The 22,267-nt window shown below is 44.4% G+C and overlaps 1 protein-coding gene and 1 long non-coding RNA gene across 2 annotated transcripts; one reads left to right on the plus strand and one right to left on the minus strand.

Moving 5' to 3' along the window:
• Nucleotides 1-395: 395 nt before the first annotated feature.
• LOC132256915 (uncharacterized) lies at nt 396-16,089 on the minus strand. Its single transcript, XM_059753523.1, has 2 exons — nt 15,495-16,089; nt 396-5,630 (listed from the first exon to the last, which is right to left on the minus strand). Exon 2 carries the CDS (start codon nt 5,451-5,453, stop codon nt 2,064-2,066), a length of 3,390 nt encoding a protein of 1,129 aa, XP_059609506.1. The 5' UTR covers nt 5,454-5,630; nt 15,495-16,089; the 3' UTR covers nt 396-2,063.
• Nucleotides 16,090-16,483: 394 nt separating this feature from the next.
• LOC132255516 (uncharacterized) lies at nt 16,484-22,051 on the plus strand. The gene is made up of 3 exons (XR_009468188.1): nt 16,484-16,947; nt 21,847-21,931; nt 22,023-22,051. It is a non-coding gene; the product is annotated as an uncharacterized LOC132255516 (long non-coding RNA).
• The last annotated feature ends 216 nt before the right edge of the window (nt 22,052-22,267 follow it).

The following is a 22,267-nucleotide window of genomic DNA, read 5'->3' on the forward strand; positions in this document are numbered from 1 at the left end:
CATTTCCTGCGCCAATTGCAATATCTTCGCAGTGATCCGGGAGTTTTGGGCGAATCCCTCTTGGGCAGCGCGATGCTGATGAGCCGTGAGAGAGAAGATGGTTTTTTACGAGGGCGGAGCGTCTGGCATTCCTGACATCGAGACAAGACACAATATGGATAAGTTGTGGACTCCACCTCTGTTTTAAGATCTTGTTCTTTGGATACATGGTTGTTTTATATACGCGCTGCGCGGATGAAACTGCCGCCGCTTGTCTCTTTTGTGGTCAGCGTGTTTCACTGTTGATCCGCATAGGGAAACAAAAGGAAATAATGAGAGTGACTTCAGCAGAAGCAAGCTCGGGCCCTCGAAGGCTGCAGCCTCCCTCTGTTTCCCATGCTTCACCGTCTGCCGTGTGTGTTTGCAGTCTCTGGAAGGAGGAAGACTTTGTTGCATCTCTGCCATTTCTTCTCTGGCATTCCCAATTGCGGTGGCCATTCGAGAAAAAAGAAGCGGGTTTTTGTTATTTTCAACAGCAAGTTTCTTTTTATTTGTTTCTCTCTTTTTATCATCATAATTTGTTCATTTAACTGATTTAGAGCCAATAATTATGTTTATAATATTGATTATAGGAATAATTATTACCTTTTAAATTTTACATTTCTTATAGGGTTTTTCATTCTGTTAAATAATTTATAATCGTCCTTCGATTATGCTGAAGAAGCTGCAATTTTTTTCTCAATGACAAGAGTATAGATTCCTATATAAGATAGTTGTATATAAAGGATTGCGTTGATGCGTTCTTTTGGGAGCCTGGTGGAGGAAGTGATGTCCTCATGAAAAATTTCTCTAAATTTCGTATACATTTCATTACTTTAATAGAGACTTTACCATATTTAGCTTCTCATTACGTATTTCTTCCAATATTTTATTTCAATAAATTTGAATTATTAAATCTACACTATAGACTTTTGCTTCTATTTTACAGCATTTACTCTAGAAATGTTTTCTCTCTTCCTTTTCTGATAAATCAAAAAAAGAAATAGTTGAGAAATAGATTTTTTTACTAACCTCTAATTCTTGGTTGTTTTCTTCATCTCCATTTTATACAAGAAATATCATTCCGAAGGGGAAGGAAGTTGAACAGTGCGCAATAATGATAAAAATTTAGTAATACTTGAAGGACAAGATGTTTTTTTTTGTTTTGCTTTCTGGAGTTATTAATTCACTACATATCTCACCTTTTTTTAATTAATTTAATCACTCTATCATTACGTTTAATAGTTATTTACTTAAATATGTACATCGAGTCAATTAAGTTGGTGTTGGAGCCTTAAATGTATTCATACTCTTCTGCTCATCCACGCTATGTCTACGATTATGTATTTTTGCATGATTTTTTTCATTTAATTTTTATTCTCTATCTTCTATGTTTACTTTAATTGTATCCTTATGGAGAGATATTTTGAAATATGATGATTTTTGCGATTTTTTCTCACTATAATACCTTCTAAGAATTAATGTAAAACTAGGAGAGAAATTTCTCATATTGAAAATAATCCTAAAATGATTACAATATTGCACTTGATTTTCGACAAAAAATCATACTTCTGAGATTTCTAATGCGTTGTTCTTCTACTTACAAGAGTTACTATGTGTCCTCCACTCTAAAACATACTCTATAGCGGGGTTTTTCGCTCTCCAGACCTTTTGCAGCGCGTCTGGGGCGATTTGGGGAAGTTATAAGTTAAGTTACACAAGATCAATTGAGAAATCACATCACTGGGCATCTGTACTTGAGCTATGCAAACATGAGTATTATAAGGCTGCTGTGACATTTTCCAACTTAGCCTGAAATCGTTTCTTATGTATTTAATTTCTGGATCGAAATGAACTAATGTTGAAGTTTACGGCTTTATGCATAGCCGCATTGTTTCCTCAAGACAGAAGTGACGTCACGAGCCTCATCTGCTCCGCTTCAATACTCATGCTTACATACCTTGTCTAGCGCCTTCCGGGCACGCCTGATATGATCACCAGTGGTGAGAGACGCCCAAGGGCGGCAGGTGGCTAAAGGGGAAGCGTCACGAGCTGGACACTCGCTCTGGGCGGGCTTCCTCGGCTGGGGAGCGGCGCTCGTCGTCGGGATGCTGCGAGGCGGGCGAGGCGCCTCGGGCGCTGGCGGGCGGCGAGGCAGCCGAGGCGGGCGATGTGGAGTCCGAGGAGGCGCGCCTGGCCAGCGAGGCGGAGAACCCGTTGAGCGGATGAGGTAGAAGGTGTGATGCGAACGAGGAGAGGCCAGGAAAGCCGAGGGGTGGGAACAGTAGTGGTCCTGGCGCTCCGTGTGGCGGTGGGAAGCGATGGTGATCACCAGGAGCACCCCCGGCGCCGTTCAGGAAGTGCTCAGTAAGTGGATGAGCGGCCGGAAGCTGCTGCTTCAGTGCCTCCAGATTGAGCGGCAGACCCTGCGAATCGGCGTACAGGCGCGCCAGAAGTTCAGTGTGGAGTGGCGACGCCAGGGAGGCGAATGACTTGTCCATTGTCATGTCTTCAGGGCGATCTGACGACGTGGACAGGAGCTTGCGGTGGAGGTTGAGATTGGCGCTGTGACGATCACGACTGCGCTTCGAGGGAAAGGCCGCATTGCAGCCGTCCACATTGCACTTGTGCAGGAGCTTCAGATGCACATTCTGATAGTGGGTCTTCACGCCAAAGTGATTCTGGAAGACCTTTCCACAGGCTGCACACCGACGCGGATTGTCCTTGTCTATCGGCACGTCCATGCCCATGAAATTACCATTCTCATACGGATCGTACATGTCGTCCTCGCTGTCGCCCTCCTCGCCGCCTGACTCTTGTCCAGCTCCGGCGTCCGGAGAGCTGGCGCCCGATCGAGCCGGACTCGGTGGTCCACCGCCCATCATGAAGCTCAGCGGTGGGAATTGTGGCCCCAGGAAGTTGTTCCGGGACATAATCAACTCATTGAAGTGATTCTGGGAGAGATTCTCAAGGCGCCTGAGAGCATCAATGCTCTCTTCACTCTTGCGACTTGTGCGTGATTCTGGACGCTGATTATCCCTCTCTGGAGACACTTCCTTCTTCAGACTCAGTGGAGCGTCTTGCTGAGCTGGGGATTTCAGCCGAGGAGTCACTGGTTTGATGTCCATCTGCTCCTTTTCATTGGCATTCACATCCGCCTTCTCTGGAAGAGGTGTGGAAGACCGTTTCCGCGCTGACAGATCCAGAGTCAGATTCTCAGGCTGCTCTTCATCATCTTCTGGCTCCTGCTTCACATCCACGGGTTCCTTCTTCACGACCTTAGCAATTGGTGGCGACAAGACCCGTCGTTCGTGACTGGCGGGAGTCGGTGGAGGAGAAGGGAGAATCTTGGGACTCTCCTTGGAGCGTATAGGTAGCTCCTCATCCGAACGGACACGCTTGATTAGCGGCTGAGGCTCATCCTGGACGGGCCCGGAAAAGTTCAAATCACTGGAATCCTCCTCGTTGGACATATGATCACTGCCCATGATGGCGCATCTCGTGGGATTCTGACTCTTGCGCTTCCTCTTGTTGATGGGAAGACATGACACTCCATCCTCCTTGGCCAGACTCAGGGAATCCTCATTGCTATCCACATTGCTCGTGATATCATCAGCGTCGGAAGAGACTGAATGCTTCGTCTTGAAGACACTGAAGTCCTCAGGCTGCATGTTGTCATCTGTGTCCTCAGCCTCTGACTTCTTGTTATCTCCCATGTCCTCGTAGTATCCGGACTGGGACATCTTGTCTGAGTGATGGAGATCCTCCTCATCTCCCACCACAACAATTCCAACATCATCGTCATCATCAACATCGTCATCTTGGATGCTGTCATGGTCAGATCGTGAAGCCTTGCTCCACTCCTCGTGCGCCTGATAGCGGCTCTCTCTCTCCCTGGACCTCTCCTGCTGCTCCAGTCTGTGGTGCAGCTCGAGATTCTGCTTGAACTCCAAATGGTGCCTCATGTCCGGCGGTGAGGTGAGCAGCGGGAAGGGCCCGAAGGGATGCAGAGGATTCATGCCGGGAATCATGCCTCCTGCTCCAGACAGAAGCATTGGATGCGGCTGTGCACTGCGTCCGTCGTGCGGTGAGATCTTCCGGCGCAAGTGCGGCGAGTGGAGCTTCGGATTGGGATTGGCGCTGTGCCGGTTGCGTGATCGTCTCGAGCTGAACATCATGCTGCATCCCTCTACGGTGCACTTGTGCATCTCCCTCAGGTGCACGGCCGAGAAGTGAATCTTGAGGGCTCCCTTGTCGCAGAACGTCTTGAGGCACACATTGCATTGCACTCGCTTCTTCCCTGTGGCCGGATTGATGAACTGCGTGCCGAGATTGATGGGCACGGAGCCCCACTGGCGCTTGGCCGGGCTCTGGGGCTTCCGGATGTGATTCGGTGGAAGACCACTCACGCGATCACTGGGCGGACCAGATCTGTCTCTGTCCGCTCCTGGTATTCTGGGCAGGGACTGTTGCTGTGACTCTCGGATTTTGGGGCTTTTGCGGGCCGACTGGGCGTTGACAGCGTCGCGGCTGAGATTCAGGGCGCTGTTTGTGTTCTCATCTCCTCTGTCTTGGTGGTTCTCGTGACGCTCGTGGCGCTCCTTGCGCTCCTCTCGCGAAATTTGGTGGGTGGGTGATTTGCTGCGTCCACTAGACTGAGGCTGTGAAGCTGCCATGAGGCCTGGGAAGGATTGCGCCATGATACTGGCGGCCAGAGGATTGGCGGACACAGCAGCTGCCATGGCCGCGGCCGAGTGGTTCAGCATCGCTGCGGCGGCTGATGTTGGCGGCGGAGGAGGCGGAAGCGGGAAGGGAAGATGATGTCCGGACATGGAGAGATTCATGAGTCCAGCTGCGTGATTCTGCAGTGCCTTCTCTGAGGCGGACTCCGACAAGCGGCGTCGGGCGTGGGCAGCCGCCGCGGCCGCCTGATGCTGCTGCAAGTGATGCTGTGCCAACTCGGGACTCAGTCTGGTGCCGGGAAGCGCACCGGGGAACGCCCCGAGGGCTCCCAATTTGCGGAAGTCAAAGGGCTGCATGTTCTGCAAATGGTTGAGGGGACTCGAGGCCGAGCCGATGCTCGTGGGGGAGTTGTTGTTGTTCAGCCCGCCGCTGTGGGGCGACGTGGAGGGGCTCTTGAAGAAGTGACTCATGTGATTGGGCGTGAGCCCCGCCGCCAGCTTCTGGTGCATCTGCGACTGCAGTTGCATCTGTGAGTGCGCCAGGGAGCCCAGGTGCATGTTGATCGGATGTGCAGCGATTCCCGGTGGCGATGGACGTCTGCTCGGCGACATCACCATTTGTCTGGTGCTGGTGGCGCTGCTCTGTTTGCCAGTTGACCTGTGGCTGGCGGACGCCTTGCCGCCGCTGCTTGCGCTGCTCGGATGTCGGTGGAATAGGTTGTAGGCTGACACGGGATCGTAGGATCCACTCATTAATGCCAAGAATGAGTCATGGGGCGCGCGCGCGTCTGTGCCGAGGCTTCCTCTTGCCAGTCTTACACTTCCGTCCACGCCGGATTTCACCTCATGCCACCCTCATTTTCCCCGCGGCACGCACACACGCGGATGTCCAAGGTAATTTTCGCAACTCCCACACGCACTGCGAACCACCTGAAAAGACAATTAAATGGTCACAATTAGAAAAACAATTGTAAAGGGAGGTGTTTGTTTTAATTGCCCATGGCTGGCATTTTTTTGTTGTTATTGAGAAAATATCGATTAGCTTCCAGGAAATGTGTTTCAATATTTCAGCTTGTTTCTCTTTTGAGCCTCTTCTCACTCTATCGAATCGAAAAATTTCATTTGCGCCTCAATTCCATTTCCGCTCTGTTGCAACGATCACTCCTGACCCGATGAATTGACGAAAAATCACACAAATACCATGTCGAAGAGGTGCTAAAGTCAACATGGATACAATTAATCTTGCCACGAAAGTGGGCCTCTCAGGATATTGCTTCGGCCATATGTCGTCTGTCCAAATGCCGCTCTTCCTCCTGGCATGGGACAAACAAACCCTCCCGAAGTGCTTGATCATCGTCCATTTAACGTTCTTATTGGGGCTCTGAAAAAATACTGAACAGGTTGCTCAAAGGAATCTACCGCGCCAGGATACTTTCGTCAGCAACTTCAAATTCAACCGCAATGACTAACTTCTCGAGGACGTTTGCAAGCCTTAAAGCTCTCACCTTCTTCGCGTCAAGTTCACTCTTCTGCAAATCAGCCTTCAGGCTCTTTCCTGCTAATGCTACAATAACAACAAAGTGTGTGAATAGTGCGTAAAACTGCGAGAAATTTATGCAAGATTTGATAAGTGGTGACTCCCATGTCCAGCGAATGTGTTCCCTTGCGCCGGACAATTAGTCACCAATAGGTTTTCTATAAGCAATTAGCGCATGCGCGACTTTAAATGGTCGTCTCTGTGGAGTATAATGGCAGATGCATAATGAGACCTGTCCGCAATTAGTGTAATTGGCGTCACGGTGATTAGCGCATTTATGCGCGCACTCAGCTACACGCCAGGTAAACACATTGACACTCCGACACAGGCTCACGCGGAGGTCTCCAATTGGAAGGCAGAGCTCTGGTGACGTGGTGTGCGTGACAATATCCGCGAGGCGTCCGTTCACTTTGCTTTGCATTCAATCCCGCGCGCCTGCCTCACTTCCGGGTGCGATCGAGCGACATCGTGTGACAAATTGTGATCACTATCGCGAGCAGTCGATTAATGATCGCCTGAGACACACTTGCCGCACGAATAGTGGGTTGAGCGATGTCGGTCCGAAAATGGGAGAGAAAGAAATGGGAAGTCGATCGCGAGAGTGGTTCTAAATTTAAAGACAAAGCGAATGGAATTTGTCCCATGTGGAACAGAGATGGGAAAGATCGCGATCTCACCTCACGATCTCATCACTCTCTCGGTGACCAATTAAAAATCTTCATAGTGATCACTTGAGCCACATGTCTGACTCGCCTTCTCGCTCACGCGCATAGATATGGATAATTATAGGGAACGGTATGTAGTGCGGCTCGCGAGTAATAACAAAAGTGATCACCAGCCATATAAAAGAGTGGTGATCGCGATGCAAAAAATCATGGGATTTCTTCTGCGTACGCACACACGATCTTTTCTCCTGGGCGAAAATGTATATATATTGGAAATACTCGGCGAGTGTTGTGATGTATGGTTTGAGAAAAAAGAGCGCGATAGGCATTTAATAATGTGATCAAAGTGGATGGAAAATATACCAAAGCGACCATGAAAGAAATCTCGGGCCAGACTCAACAATAAAACTTGTGTGCGGCTGTACAATCCAATTTTCAACGAGAAAATTGATTTTAATTGGAAAAGTCGGTCACAAAAGACAGTCAAGCCGCGCTAAGCCAAGGATTTTTGTCACCTTAACGTGATTTTAATGATCTCTCTGTCTCTCGATCGGCCGATCGATGAGGAAATTTCTTCACATCGCACCGATTTTGAGGTCAAGAAACAGTTCCCGCCGAAAAAAAGCATATAAGAAAGGAATTCCGCGAGAAGTGAAGTGATTTGCGATTGCGTAGAGAGTTTAGAAGAAATTTATAATAACAATACAGATTTTTCTGAGAAAAAACCTGAGAGATAGAATGAAGTCACGAATCGCAATGGTCGCGTTTGATCTTTCAATTATCAACTTCGTTTGAATATATTTTTTCCTTTATTCGCATCAATAATGCCAAAGCCACCAATCATTGGCTGATTTGCGCATTTATCTTATCGCAATTGATCACATGCAAGCAACCCCACTTTAACACAGTGTTGCGATCCAGAGGCTCATTACGTCTTGTTACTTCACGTCAAAAATGTCGTGTTTGCGCACACGCTGATCATATTTCAGGAGGGAAGAAGATTTCTAGATTGGAAATCAAAACTGCCAAGTTAGGCAGCTGATCTATTGAGACATGTAGACTAGGTCATAGTGTGAATTTTTGAGAGTGAGAAAATCACATGCAATCCAGGGATTGCGGCAATTTTGCGATCATGTCACGAACTATGTGAAGCGAAGAATTTTTCGATATGACATAAGTATGACTCTTGGCAATTTAATAGGAGAGCACAAGTGTAAATTTGCGAAATGCTTTGCTTTCATTAGGCACAAAATATTGGGGTTAATAAATTAAAATTCCTCGAGTTCATCTTCGCTTGCCGCCACATGATTGTGTATATCATCGCACAAAGTGCAGTGCAATTTGAGAGTGATCTCATATTGGCAAATTAAGGTGCGCGACACGAGCTGACAAAAAAACGATCTCATGCGCTCCCTCATTAAATCAGTTATGGAAATGAAGTGGTATCCGAAAAGCCAGTGTTTTGCTCCGTAATTATGTGTCAATGAAATTTAATAGGCGTAAACATTGTGAACGTGCTGCTGCTTGATATTCAAATTTGCCGTCTGTGCGGCGTAGGGTTATCGATATATTCTAAGAATATGGACGGGAGATCTGACAAAAAATGCCAGTGATAATTAATATGTGAAACCGCTGGTCTTGTGCAGCGACTGGGGGGTTATTTTGTCGTGTGCTGAATAAACAAGGCTCGATGGAGCGGCACAAATTCAGTTTGCGCCATGGAATTTGTCACAGGGAGCCCGACATCTCGCCAGTGGCTGCGGGTGCAATCATGCACATCGGCCACGATCACCTGCTCTAGTTTGTCGCGGTGGGACTCCTGGCGCGCGATCATAGGCGATCAGTGCATCGCCGCTCCACTGGACACCCAATTGCCATGCACGCCTGTTTCCAGTGGAAATGAGCCGGCAAATGGGCCAAAAGTGAGCTTGTTAATTAGCCAGTGCACAAGAGAGGCAATCTTTGAGATTTTCTTCTCTTCCTCCGCAATGCTTTACAATCCAACAACACGGCGAAAACAATCACTTCACGAATTAATTGAATTAATATCGAGGAAGTTATCTAAATTGCGCCTTATTACATGTATCCGAGCGGGAGGAGAGAGAGAGAAAAAAATCAACAATTAATTCGGATAATCATTTTATTGAGGTGAGACGAAAAGTCAGAGTTTCCAGAGAAATTTTACACACCAAGTGCAATGATCTTCAATGATTGTCTTTTCTCTTTTTCTTCTGTGGAGGTGCAGCGAGAAAAAAAAATCATGAAAGTTATTTAATTGTTTCTCGTTTACACATTTTTTCGATCTCTGCTACAATCTTTTTTCTCGCTGCGCCGCACGGTGAAAGAAAATAATGCAAAATGGAGTGGAGCACAAATGAAGAAATGGGAAAAATTCTCTATAAAATTATGATTATTTCCTCCTTTTTTTCCACTGCATCGCGCATCTCAATGTCTGTTGTTCTGCCTAATCAAATTGTTGTATTTAACACATCACTTTTGACGGTGATTCTTCACACAGAAAGACTGAGAAAAGTTTGCGCGGCAAAAAGTCTGTGCTTTTTACATGTGATCTTATGGGAGAGTAAAATGATTATTAAATGGTGTCGACATGCAAGGGTAATTCTCTTTAGGCAAAAGTGGGGACGAAGGAGCTTTTTTCCCTGGCCAAATTATCGAAAAAGTTCTAAATTGCCAAAGATATTCTTATGAAACTCTAGAGTTTGGATTTTTTCCACCTCTCCGTGTCGTTGGACGAGTTTTGAAAAAGGAGAAGTTTATTTTAATTAAATGGCACGAAATTGCTGGCGCTTGTTGTCTTTTCTTTCGTGCCTTTTTTTCCACTTCTTTTCAACTTTGTCTTTCGTCAGCATGGAAAATGGTGCAAAAGTTGTATGGAAAAGTTGAGAGTAGAAAAAATATTAGCCAAAGAACTCACGAAAGTTTTTCCTTGAGTGTGTCTAGCGTGGAAAAAATCCGAAAGAAATATTAATAGACAAACAGTGAAAGGGGTTGCAAAAAGTGTGTTCTAATGACGGTGGAAATTTTGAAGGGTTCTTCGGCATGTTGACACCTTATTTCCGAATTGTCTACTCTTCTCTGCAGTGTTATGACAGAGCAGTAAAAATACTCTTTCGCCGTGAGTGGCCTTTTAAGTGACAGTGAGGTGTTGAAATTAATGGGATTTGAGCATAACTTTTTCGTATTTTAGTTTCATCGTGAATCAGTGCGATGTTCAGAAAGGCAAAAGGCATGAGTGACACAACTTCGGGTGAAAATTCAAGGAAAAGCCCAAGATAAACGAATAAATTATGCCGCGAACAGAAAAGTGAATTTGAACCTAATTAATGTGATTTTTAGAAAGCCTCAATGTAGATCGAATTAATTTTACTAGTAAATCCGAATGTATTTGAAAAGAAATAAGGACAAGTGGGACAGATTTAGATGCTGTCTCTTAGCTGCGCCACTCATGGCATTTGCGACAATATTCATGTCACTCATCTGTGGCTCCCCATGGAAGAGTTTAATCGATAAATAGACAGCGATATTGGAATCAATAAAAATTTTGGTAGCAATAGTCATTCTCAGGAGACAAAATCAATGCCGCCAGCGTTGGACCTCAGAAGTTGAGTGAGAGCAGAAGATGCCATTAGACAGACGAAGAAGCAGCAGCATTAACGGAGGGGATCATAAAAAGAAAATGGGAATTCGAATGGACAAATAACAAAAACGCGCCGTTAAAACAGAATTAAAATTTGGTTCGGTTGCAAGTCATAGTTTGAGTCAGCGTGTCGACTGGTGTTATTTCTTATTCACATCGCAAAATTGCCCATTTGGACTGACTGGTGAGCTTTGCATCCTTGTTTTGTGTCTGTTGTCACACAGAACATCCGTGGAAAAATCCCCCAGTGTTTTGTATTGTGCAGACGGTCAAAATGCAGACAGAATCGATTCATTTGCAGTATTTTCTTTCCATTCCAACTTCTTTGGCTTGTGTTGCTCATATTACCAGCGTCGCACACACTCCTTGAAGATGATGTATGCAAATGGTACATTAATTGTTGGCATTTCATCGGATCTTTAGCGCATGTTTTCCATATGCAACTTCCACGCTGCAAGTCCGCAATCTTTAAGAACGCGCGAGGAGCGCTCTTTTTATCTCTTTCCCACCGTGAGCAATGCCAGAAATTAATTGCCATGCACATACACACTCGCAGCGAGCAAACACTATTGTAATTATTAATTAACATAAGCAAATAGGCGTTTGCCTTCTGCATCAACATTTCATCGTATTAGTTACTCATTATTGCCAATTATTCACGTTGTCCTCCTCCTCGATGGCCTGTGGCAACTCTTCCTGCCCATATCTTCATCGGATTCATTCCCCAAATTCTGCGCGTTTATTGATTTATTCACCACACTCACTGTTCCACGTGAGACATAAACGCGCCACTTGCCGACGGTGGGAAAATGCTTTGAACTCTTCGCAGAATATCGTCAGATTCCACCGAAAGTGCTGTTGCCATTCTGGATGACAAAGAACTTGGTGTGAAGATCACAATTCCGCAATAATTAATTTCTCACATTAAAGACCACTCTCATGAATTGAATGCGTAGTTGTGCTGACATGGGATTGAAGCAAATTTCCGCGAATGTTTCCAATTTGGCTTGACGCGAGATGCGCGAACAGTAAAAAGGGTGTCATAAAATATGCAGAAGTATAATCTCTTCATTTCTCTAATATGCCAAAGGCAAGGTTGCAATTCATTCATTCTCTAAACACTGTGATTTTAGTTACATGTTAATTGCAAGAATGTGAGCATCGAAATTATTTTCATCGCTGTGATTTCACTCAATTTTCCGCGTGATCGCTATAAGTTTTCAATTCGGAAGTCTGTACGTTTTCTGAATCATCATTTTAGATTAGATTCCGTGTGACTCTTCGCCCTCTGGACTGAGAATGAGAGAAACTTGAGGCGCAGAGGATTTTACAAGAAAATTGTCCCTCCCGAAGGCACGTAAAGACATCTCGATGCACTTTACGTGCTCTGGTATTTTTCATGTGCGCATTTGGGTTCAAGAGATGCAGATTGAAGATTTCGCTTCTTCGGCAGCACAATTACAATTGCAAGTGGACGGCAAGTCAAGTTAAAGCTTCATATTTTCATACAACAGAAGCACAATGCCAATAAAACGTCACGTGTGTGTCGGTCATTGATTTTCCTGACTTTAATTTCCTTAATTTCCTCCAATATAAAACCCCTCTTGTGTGTGATGCCAAGAGTAATCATCACCGATCGTAAAGCGACTTTTTTTCTGTGTAAATACTCTTCATGCCATCACGGGGAAAAATGTGGAAAAAGCTCACGCATTAGTATATTAGTTAATGTGGAGTGTTTCTTAATATTTCTCCTACATATATTTTTTTAATCTTAAGTAAAAGTATAATTGTTGAGTGTGTGTACGAGTGAATTTTAATGCGATTAAGTGAATAAATTTCAAAACAATTTACCCATAAAGTACGCACATAGAACACGAAATTGCTCGAAGGTTTATGACTCTTGTGCGGCAAATACACCATTAATTCACCTTTTATGGTGTCGTGGAGCAAAAAAAGCAAAGCATCATCCAACCCTCGATCGTTTGAGCCTTCTTCTTCTGCAGTCCAGACTTGCTCATGGATGTTTAAAGTAAATTTCAATTAATAACTATTAACTAGCTGGATTCCCAGCGGTCAGAACCGATCCTCCGTGTCTCACGGAGCGTTTTCACATCGCGCCAAGTGATGATCAGTGAAGAAAAAACACGCTAATAGACAATTTTATACACATAAGTGGAGGAATTGTCCAAGACAAAATTGTCTACACAAAAAAAAATGCCTCATCGCGCATTGTGACAGAGAGAACATTTCCTCAAATTTGAAAGCTCTTTGACCTCTTTGGGTAATCGATCTACGCATCACTTGAGATTCTCAATTCATTTTCATATATAGAAAACTCATACGTGATCTTTGCATTCTGCGTGTAAATACACTTTTAGCCAAATCATGCTCTCAATTCATTAAGTAAACACAAAAGGGGTGTTTTCGCATAAAGACGATGGTGTACCGCAACTTTTCCGGTGCTTTTGAGCAGGTGTGCTGAACGATGAAAATGGGCGCCCTGTGAGCACATCTTTTCTTCAAATTCATCATTTAAATAGTCGCGGACGTGCGTAGAGGCACACAGTTGGTGAAAGACCAATAAAATTCGAATTGTATTTGTCAGCCAATCGCATTTATGTGTCCATGGAGTTAATGAGATTTCACCGTTTTTCACCATCGAATCAGTTTCTTGGGCAAACAAATGTGCTTTCAGTTCGTTGCTCTTGCGAGAAAATTACAATTTGAGGCAATTCTCAAGTCTTATCTTGCTAATGTGACGGCATTATTCTACTCATTTTGCCTAGGTTTTCTTCGACATAAAGCCTTCTTTCTTAGTTCTTCAGTGCAGCAAAATCTCTACTGTAAATATACATGAAAATAAAGCATTTTTAAGATTACTCAAATCGGGTTTTCTTACAATCCTTTCCTAAATGCTAGAATCTGCCGAGAAATCTAGTGTTGCATAACTTCTGCGGTCGATTTTCTAAATTTAAAAGGGCTTTTCATAAGGTTCCCCATCATATGCGGTGAGTTGTGGCAAAAGAGCTGTCTAATTGGCTGCAACTAATGTCGCTTTAGTGGTTTATCAGCATTTCTCACATGGTCATAATTGACATATTCACATGAAGAGGCAATTCATCGGTATAAATGGACGTCTCCTAATGTGATGGTGTTTTATACGAGACGTGGGGATTGCGCTGAATGTGCGAGAAGTCATCAAAATCATAAATGTGAGATTGTCTCTCTGGTCGTACAAAGATGTAAAATAGCGTGTGTCATAAAATCAATCCGCGGGTTCAGTAGAATTTAACCTCGATCACAGGCCGTCGTTACAATCCTTTGTGATGCTGTGATATCGGGTGGACAGGATTGGGAAAAAAGCTCCATTTTATTATTGCATTTTATGACATTCCTCATTTATTGTTACGGAGTGACAAAGACAATTTTTATGGGGTTTTCGGACACAGACATCGCGCGCGGGATGGATGGCGGGGAGGCTACCATGGTGAATCCGTAAAAGAAGTGATCGACGTCCATCCGACCAACCACCACATTAAATAACGCCGCGGTTGATCGGCAACATCATCAATTTTACAACGTGCAACAAAAGCAAAGGCGAGTGACGGTGAGATTCAATAACTGGCGACGATTGAACACGTCTGAATTTCTCTGGAATTTCTATAAATTTTCGTGGATGTCAGAATTGTGACACACAATGATCGAGTCACTAATATAAATTATCTCCTGTCGCGCACGACATTTCCCTCTGTCTGGACGTACCATACCATGATCGACTATTATGTGTCATTATATTAAGTGGACTCTTTCGTCCCCGTGTGTGCTCTATGCAGAGTTGTGTGCAAGGTCGCTCGATTAGTCCATGTCGCATGGACGGGCCTCTAGATTGATGAGGAATCTCACGGTGACAGTTTCAGCATGAGAAAAGGAACCCCCAGGAGAGCGACTCGTCAAACACGATCACGCGCTGATCATACGCCTTTTTTGTCCCTCCCCGTCCAAGCCTCTTGTACGATTATTTCCACCGAAATTATGCCTTTTGTCCACAAGATCGATTCTTTTTGCTGTTCCGGCGACTGTCCGCAGATTTGATCACTTGATTACTATAATGCGCACCTCTTTGACCATCACACAGCATCACGACAATGTCAGTGGACCTTTTTTGTTGTTCTTGCGACCACATTTTTTTCACCCTCATTGTTTATTATTATTATTATTTTTATTATTGTAATTCTCACAGTTTCGCAAGATCTGTGCGCCGCTTTTTTCCTCCGAATCCCTCACTTTGGACACATTTTTCTTCAAGCATTATTGATTACTTTTCATTCAATTAAATTAGTTGATGTGCCTGTGTGTGTCTCGTATTGTAATACTTTTGGAGGCAATTTCATGAGCACGATTGTTCACACGGATCAGGTAGTGTAGCCTTGGCATTTTGTCAATTTTAATAGAAAAATTTGCCGCCCCAAAAAACACATTTTTTTTCTCCCCCTAAAGCGCACATCGCGGAGATCATTTTGTGAATATGGCTCCAAGTTTCCTCACAAATATTGACAGAGTGTTTCTTCACAATAGGCTAACGATGGAAAAATGCTTATCTTGCGAAAATGACAATGCCGATAACTAGTGTTTGCCTATGTCATTTAATATTTGCTGAGAAACCAGCGATGGCCAACGACAGTCTTGTGTCAACCAATTGTCAACGGAAAAGTGGGTGGATTAAAAGTGGGTGGAACTCTGTCACTGCGCAAAAATCGCAAAGGGGAGGCCACTCTTTGGGGCGGAAATACACCACGGCGATTTCTTCACTTGTGTCAACTGTCTTTTTAATTGTGTGATCTTTTATTGTTGCAATTCTCTATACCGCATGATTTTTAGCACTTTTTTGCCCAAGTTGTTTTATGGAATGGTGATTTTTATAGGAGTTTGCTTACCTTCTCTGTTGGTCAATTTGGGTTTGGTTGGTTGGTTGGTTGGTTGGGTGACAAAAAATCCAAGAGAGAAAAGTTATATCTCTGTAGGGTGGTCCAAGATGAAAGTCACCTCCATGAGTGATGGTCACAAGCTCTTCGTCAAATACGTGGCTTTGTTGTTCTTTTGGGTGGTTATTTACACAAAAATCTTGTCTTTCACTTTGAAATTTTTCTTATAAACAGTTGTTATACAATATCTCTCTTTTCACACACTCATCTCAAGCACTACAAAAACATTCTTTTTCTGACTACTGGTGTATTTATATTTGACAAAAATCCTAGACTTGCTTCTGAGTGTCACACATGAATTTAGGTCAAAACCGATTGGATTCTCTTCACGGGTGGCGCGCAGTTTCGGAAGATTTGAGGGATGCCTCCTTGAATTGTCACACTAGTAATCACAACACCACAGCAACACCTCGGGATAATTGTCAACTAGATGGCCGTTCCTGCGGGAGGATGAGAGTTTCGAAAAACTTGAAGTGACACAGGCCCGTCGTTGTCGTCACTTGAGCTGAGAGTGTGCGACACGAAGCGCTAGCGTCCTCTAGAACGGGTTTAGAGATACTGCTTGTGCTCCTACAAATGTGACGGAGAGAGAGTCGCTTGTGGAGTCAGGTGTCCGCCACCACACACAGTGCACACAGCCACACGTGCGCACACACAGCGCAACACAGCACACAATTTCCTGTAGTAACAACGCACGGCGACACCAACGACAAACGGCGGCAATCGCCGCACGATTTGTCCGTTGCAGAGACACACACACTCAAAAGGGTCGCGTCGCAGCTGCGTGCGAGCGAGATGGGTCGCGCTATGCAGCTAGAAGTGGGATTGGCGCGCGAGGGAGAGCGACGACAGTGCGGTGTTTTTCTGGAGAGGGGCTGGCTCTAAGCGGGAGACTAATCCGTCGTTGCTGGTCGCCGTTGTCGAACGCACCGACCTGGTGAGTGAGCGAGAAGAGTAGTGGCAGTTGGCATGTCGCGCTGTATCTGGACAGGCGAGAGAGAGCTTTCGCAACGGCGGCGGATGTCACAGTCATGTCTGCAGAGTGGGTGTCACAAGAAGTGGGGAGAGACACATCGGACACCCGACATCCACTCCCCTCTCGCTCAGCGGAGCTTTCGTTGGACTCTCTCTCCTCCGAGTGACAAAACAGTGAAAAGTCCCATAGGAGACAACGCCGCACAACACAGAGACACAGAGCACAGCGACTGCGGCTGTGTGTTGGGCACGAGAGCGGGAGAGAACGACACACGACGGATACAGAGTGGGACGTCACCAATTGGAGACATCTCTTGGTGTGATACTCAAGTTTGGTGCGACGACGTGAGACAAGCGATAGCCATTGTGTGACTGTAAAACAGGGATGGCATATCGATAAATCCCCACCAAATTTTTATCCGGGCACTGCGTGAGTGAGATGCCGGATTGAGCAACATCGAGAGATGACAAAAGACAAAAATATTCGCTCTTTTTTACTTACACTTTTCCATCCTCCCACCGTTTGTCCCGCGGAGCTTTTCTCTACGCCAATTTTTCTTCTCGTCCCCTGAAATCCATGGGCAATTGATGGCCCGGATCGGGAAGTGGGACTGTGTGGGACAAAGGGATAAGGAAGTAGAGGGTATTAATTGATTTTGCAACGAATGGAGACGTGCTCGAAGACCTCAATGCTCTCTAATCATTATGAGTAATTGTCCCTTTTTTCCGTCTCTGCATCCTCACAACCCATCGTAAAAGCAACCCCCGGACTTTATTGGTACCCATGCCGAAAGCATCCATAAAGTGAGGACTCATCGGATGCTGAGAGCCGCCAAAGTGTTTTTCAGGGATGTGTTAAAGTGCAATAAAATGTTGAGAAAAAATTGTCCTGGCAATAAAAGACAGTTCTTGTACAGGAAAAATATCACAATATTTTGAGTTTTGTGCGTGTTCCAGAGTGTAAATCATTTGGGTTTCTTCTGGTCTGGCTTCTGCTATTTGGATCAATTCCTGGGAATTGGAGACTCTGTGCGTGATGGGTAAATTCAAACATTGTGAGGGTGTCGCAGTGGAAAAGTTTGTTTGGTCTATCTTAAGATCTTGTTGATTAATTCTATAATTAATTACCCTACTTTGGAGGAGTTGGTATAATAACTTAGATTAAATTGGGGGGAGTTTCAAATATTTGATGCTCGATTGATTCTGCGGTCCGTAATCACCGTTGAGAAATATCAAAGTGTTTATTACTGTTGCGCAAATCTGTTAAACTTGTTCTCTTACTCAGACATTACTTGAAACTAAAACTAACCAGGAGTTGAAGCATTTTGTTCTTTTGTTAATAGATTTGATAGCAATATTTCCTGAGAATTGGTAAGGCAGTAAATTTGTGTTGACACAACAAAAAAAAATGTCTTTCCCAAGAAGGGCTCAAGCAGTCGGAAGTCCTTCAAAGGAGCCCAATTTCTCAGCTTCGTCTCTTGTCATGTGTTAATTGGGACATTAAGAGGTGCAGAAAAAGTAGGACAAATTTTTACGAGTGGAAAATGTTTTGGAAAGAAGGCAAAAAAATGCAAAACATTTTTATTTGGCCACGCGCAACATTCAAAAGACGACTGAGGGCAGTTGGTTTCAATTTACAAAGAGTCGAGATGGAGAATGTAATGAAATTTGGAGTGATCTCGCAATAATTGGTAGTTTTTTTTTGAGTGTTGTGTTGTCTCGCATTATAATTGAATTTCGTGAACATCGTGGGCAGATTGGACAGAGAGTGAGAGAATTCAAATGTGTTTTTTATTGCCTTCAATTGATATTAATTAATTGACGTGATAACGCGTTCTAATTAAATTCCATCTCAATTAACTGGCAGTCTCTCGCTCATGTCCAAAAGTGAGAGAGACGCACTTTGGTTCGGCTCTAAGTAGCATAAAATTTATTGACTGCTGCCTTCTGAGGAGTGCAGTTTTGGTTTCATATTTCATCCCGCGAGAATGTTGGGTATTATATTGTTGTTAAATTAATAATGGTTATGAGCGAGAAGATGCGCCGCCGATGCCCGTTTTGGCTTCATGCGTTCGAAGGCACCGCTGAAAGCGTATTCCCTCAGTGCAGAACTGCACGCAATAAGAGATTGCAAGAAAGGTAAGGAGAGGAGAGCCTTTCCGCGGCGAGAGAAAATCTAATGCGAACTGTGTGTTATTGTCTTCCTCGGCCTTTGATGTGTGTGTTAAATTATAGCTGGTGTTTGTTTCCCTCTCAATGGGTTTATAGGGGAAAATTTGCATATTTCTTAACGTTTCAATTGCCGGAATCCCAAACGCACGCGGACGCATTGAGCAATTTCCATTTAATTGGATTTTCTTCGTGATGATCCGCTCAAGCAGATCGCGGCTGTTGCAAATCTCCATCGCCGATAAACACTCCACATATCGAAGGCATGACAGATGGAAAGGATGAGTTGTGGAGATGGTGAGAAGATGAAATCTCTGCTGGTGGTCACACAGATCGAGTTTGTCCCTTCGATATTCACTTTCCACCTGACCATTTTCGACAATTTCCCATTCGATCCTCTGCCCTCACAAGCTCTGGGGTTTACCGACAAAGGGACACAGTCATTAGGTGAACAATTGGCTTGCGGGTGATTCTCCTTTGTTCATGTCACCAGGGGGCTGTGTTTAGAAGGCTGCTCTCCGGAGATCCACAGATAAGATAAATTTTCGATTAGACCCTCAGGTAGGTGAGGAGGGAATAAAATTCAAAACATCTTCTCTCACGCATGGAGATGAAAAATTTGAGAAATAAATTTCAGAGGCTTTATCACTTAATTCCTCTCAGTTGATCCACAATGGCCTGTGTGGCTCTAATCTCCGAAGGCGCATGGCGCTCTCTTGTCTCTCAGCCAGTTTGAGGATCGCCTTTGTCCGTGGGCTTTGTTGGGTGAAATCTCAAAATTTGCAAACTTCCCCCAAAAGGGATGAAAGGCGCTCAGGGATGAAGAGAGAGAAAAAAGAAAGCAAAATATTGCTGAAAATTGGATAAATTGTCGACAAAGTGGGACAGTGAAGGCCGACGAGCACAACAAAAGGATTATGGAACCAACATCCCTTTGAGATATGGCAAGTCAAATGGACATGAAAAGGCCAAAGGAAGGGCTCGAGAAAAGACACACTGTGAGAATGGGGAGAAAAAAAGTGGCGTCGGTGTTTGATGAACCATTAAATGCGCCACAGCATCCGTCCAGAAGCCGCTCGGAGATGGTCATTTGAGGGCGACTATCGCCCCGGGGCGCGCCGTTTGCCTTATTATGAATATAATCAGAAATGGGTACTTTATGGCATGATTAAAAATTCAGAGACTCCGGGCGGGCGTGTGATGTCATCCAATAAATAAATTCTGGAGCCGAGCGGAGGATACAGAGCGCCTAAATAATTGATCAGGACACTTTGGCGTGGGGAATCTCCTGAAGAATTTCGCAAGATGAAATGCTCATACGTGCCCCTGACATGATGGAGGCCGCATGCAAAGGCATGCGAAGGGGATTTCCACCCTTATTTATTGTGGCGAAGAGGTGAGATTTATGGACAGCCACAATCGGACACATTGCGGGACACCCAACTTTGACACGGATTAGGCGACGTGTTCCCCAGCCTCAGTCTAGAGTGGTTTGCATATGAATTTATAATTCTCGAGAATCTCACTCCAACGCTAGGTTGTCTTTGATATGAAAATGAAGGCAATTCGCCTCGTCACGCTCTCTCGGACGCATGAAAAGCATGCTCACACTTCGGGATGCGCGGTTGGGCTTTCTGTGACGCCTGCAAGTGGCTCATCTCCGTCCATTCTCCGTCCCGTCCTCTGGTTGTCTCCTCGAGAGGCGCAGGAAGAATCGAGCATTACACCAAAATGAGACTTTTGTCATTGGGATTATGGTGTGATGGAGTGTCTTGAGGAGGCACTTGAGGATGACGCGACACAGCCAGAGGAATATTTTGATTTGACTCCAGAAATGTTCTTGAAATGTCGGAAATGAGGAAAGTGCCGTGAAGAGGCAAAGGCACTGGAGATATTATTAATAAAATAACCATGGAGGTCTTCAGTCTTCATTCATCTTCATGTCTTATGCACTTATGCTTGATCTTATCGCTTCCTCGATAGATTCCTTGAGGACAGAAATGCACATGATTTCTCTCTTGTGCAATTTGCTCGGAGAAACCTTTTAACACTTCAACGTGTCTTGAAAAGCTGCTACACTAAGAATTTATAGATTTCTTGAACAAGAATCTGATGAATGAATCTTCTAAGGGTTAAATTGGATCTTCTACTAGTCACAAATCACATTGGCAGTCCAGCTTCTCAATCAAGTTTCTTCAACTTGACGCTGGAGAACTTCTACTTCGGGAATGACAAAGGAAAGAGAGTGATCTCGCGTATGGAGAGCGAAAACACAAAATCCCGCAATCAAAACACTCTCCGTTGATTTTCTCAATGCCTCAAACTCTGGGTGGTGGTGTTGATATCTCGCGCGAAGTGTGCGGATGGAATTAAGAGTCCGAAGAAGGTTGGAAGACGGCAGAAAGGTAATTTAATGAATGAGTGAGTTCTCGTGAAAGACACAAAAAGTCTGGCCTATCCGACCATGAAATATGTCACCGCAAGTTTGGAGCTGGTGCCATTCGGGGGACAAAAGTTGTGTTTTGAAGGTTGTTCGTCGTGCCTCCAGCAGGGCCGGCAGTCAATTTGGATATTTATGGGGATTCTCCCGAGAAATTATCATGCGATTTGCTTTTTTTTTCTCATGCCTCATCCAGTATGAGATCACATCCAATTTTGATTAATTTTCTGCTTTGTGAATCACTCCCGAAAATTGAACTCGCGCGTTCACATCATTAAGGCATCTTTTCGGGGAGATGTAATTTGGGATGCGCGGTTGTGCTAAAGTTTGAAGTGTATATGAAGTGATCTATGCCCTTTTCCACTGTGCGGCCAAATTACCATAGATTGATAGCGCGAAATGAGAGAAAGATCATTAGCCTGGCCGCTTCTTGGCTTTATCGAGCGTCTTCACGAAGGTAGTCAGAAACAATTGGCACGGCTTCCATTAGGCGGAAACTATCGTCAGACTTGAAAGTCCGCGTCAAATTATTATAATGATAGTAGATCAATCTAAATTGCGCGTTTCACGTGGCTCTGCCAATGGTGAGATACATAAAAATTAATTTTTTCCCCTCCTGTCTCAATGATACAAATTTAATTTTGGTTACTGTTATTCATTACCATCAATTTTTGTGGCATCATCAGCGAGTAAATGATTGAAGCCAAATGTTTATTGCAGTTCTCATGGCAACTTCTTCCGCTTTTTGCCGCCAATACTGGACGATGGACAGTTTGAGTGTAGGCTCGAAATTAAATCTATTAAGGTTGGTGAGAGAGAAAACAAAAATGATGCCATTTTCACGGATGAAGACAAACAGTCAAAAGTTATTGGGATTTGTTTTTACTCTCTTTCAGTGTTTAGTTATGGACGATAAAAAGACGAGGAGACGCTTTTTGCCACCTCTCGAGGGGAATACACTTGTTCGGCATTTTATTTCATCTCGGCTATATTTTATCGCATCGACAGGATCGTTTGTCAATAGGGTATTTCTGTAAAAACCACATAAAATCTATCGAGGATCATCACAAGTGTGTCCGAAGCGTTGTTCTTCACATGCGTGAGGGTGAGAAAGACGTGGAAAAGGCAGAGACAAAGAAAA

The sequence above is a fragment of the Phlebotomus argentipes genome, unplaced genomic scaffold, assembly GCF_947086385.1.
Source record: "Phlebotomus argentipes unplaced genomic scaffold, Phlebotomus argentipes genome assembly contig_6, whole genome shotgun sequence".
NCBI lineage: Eukaryota > Metazoa > Arthropoda > Insecta > Diptera > Psychodidae > Phlebotomus > Phlebotomus argentipes.

What these genes read in the sequence shown, in the direction of transcription:
- LOC132256915 (XM_059753523.1), bottom strand. Translation starts at nt 5,453, where the DNA reads ATGAGTGGATCCTACGATCCCGTGTCAGCCTACAACCTATTCCACCGA.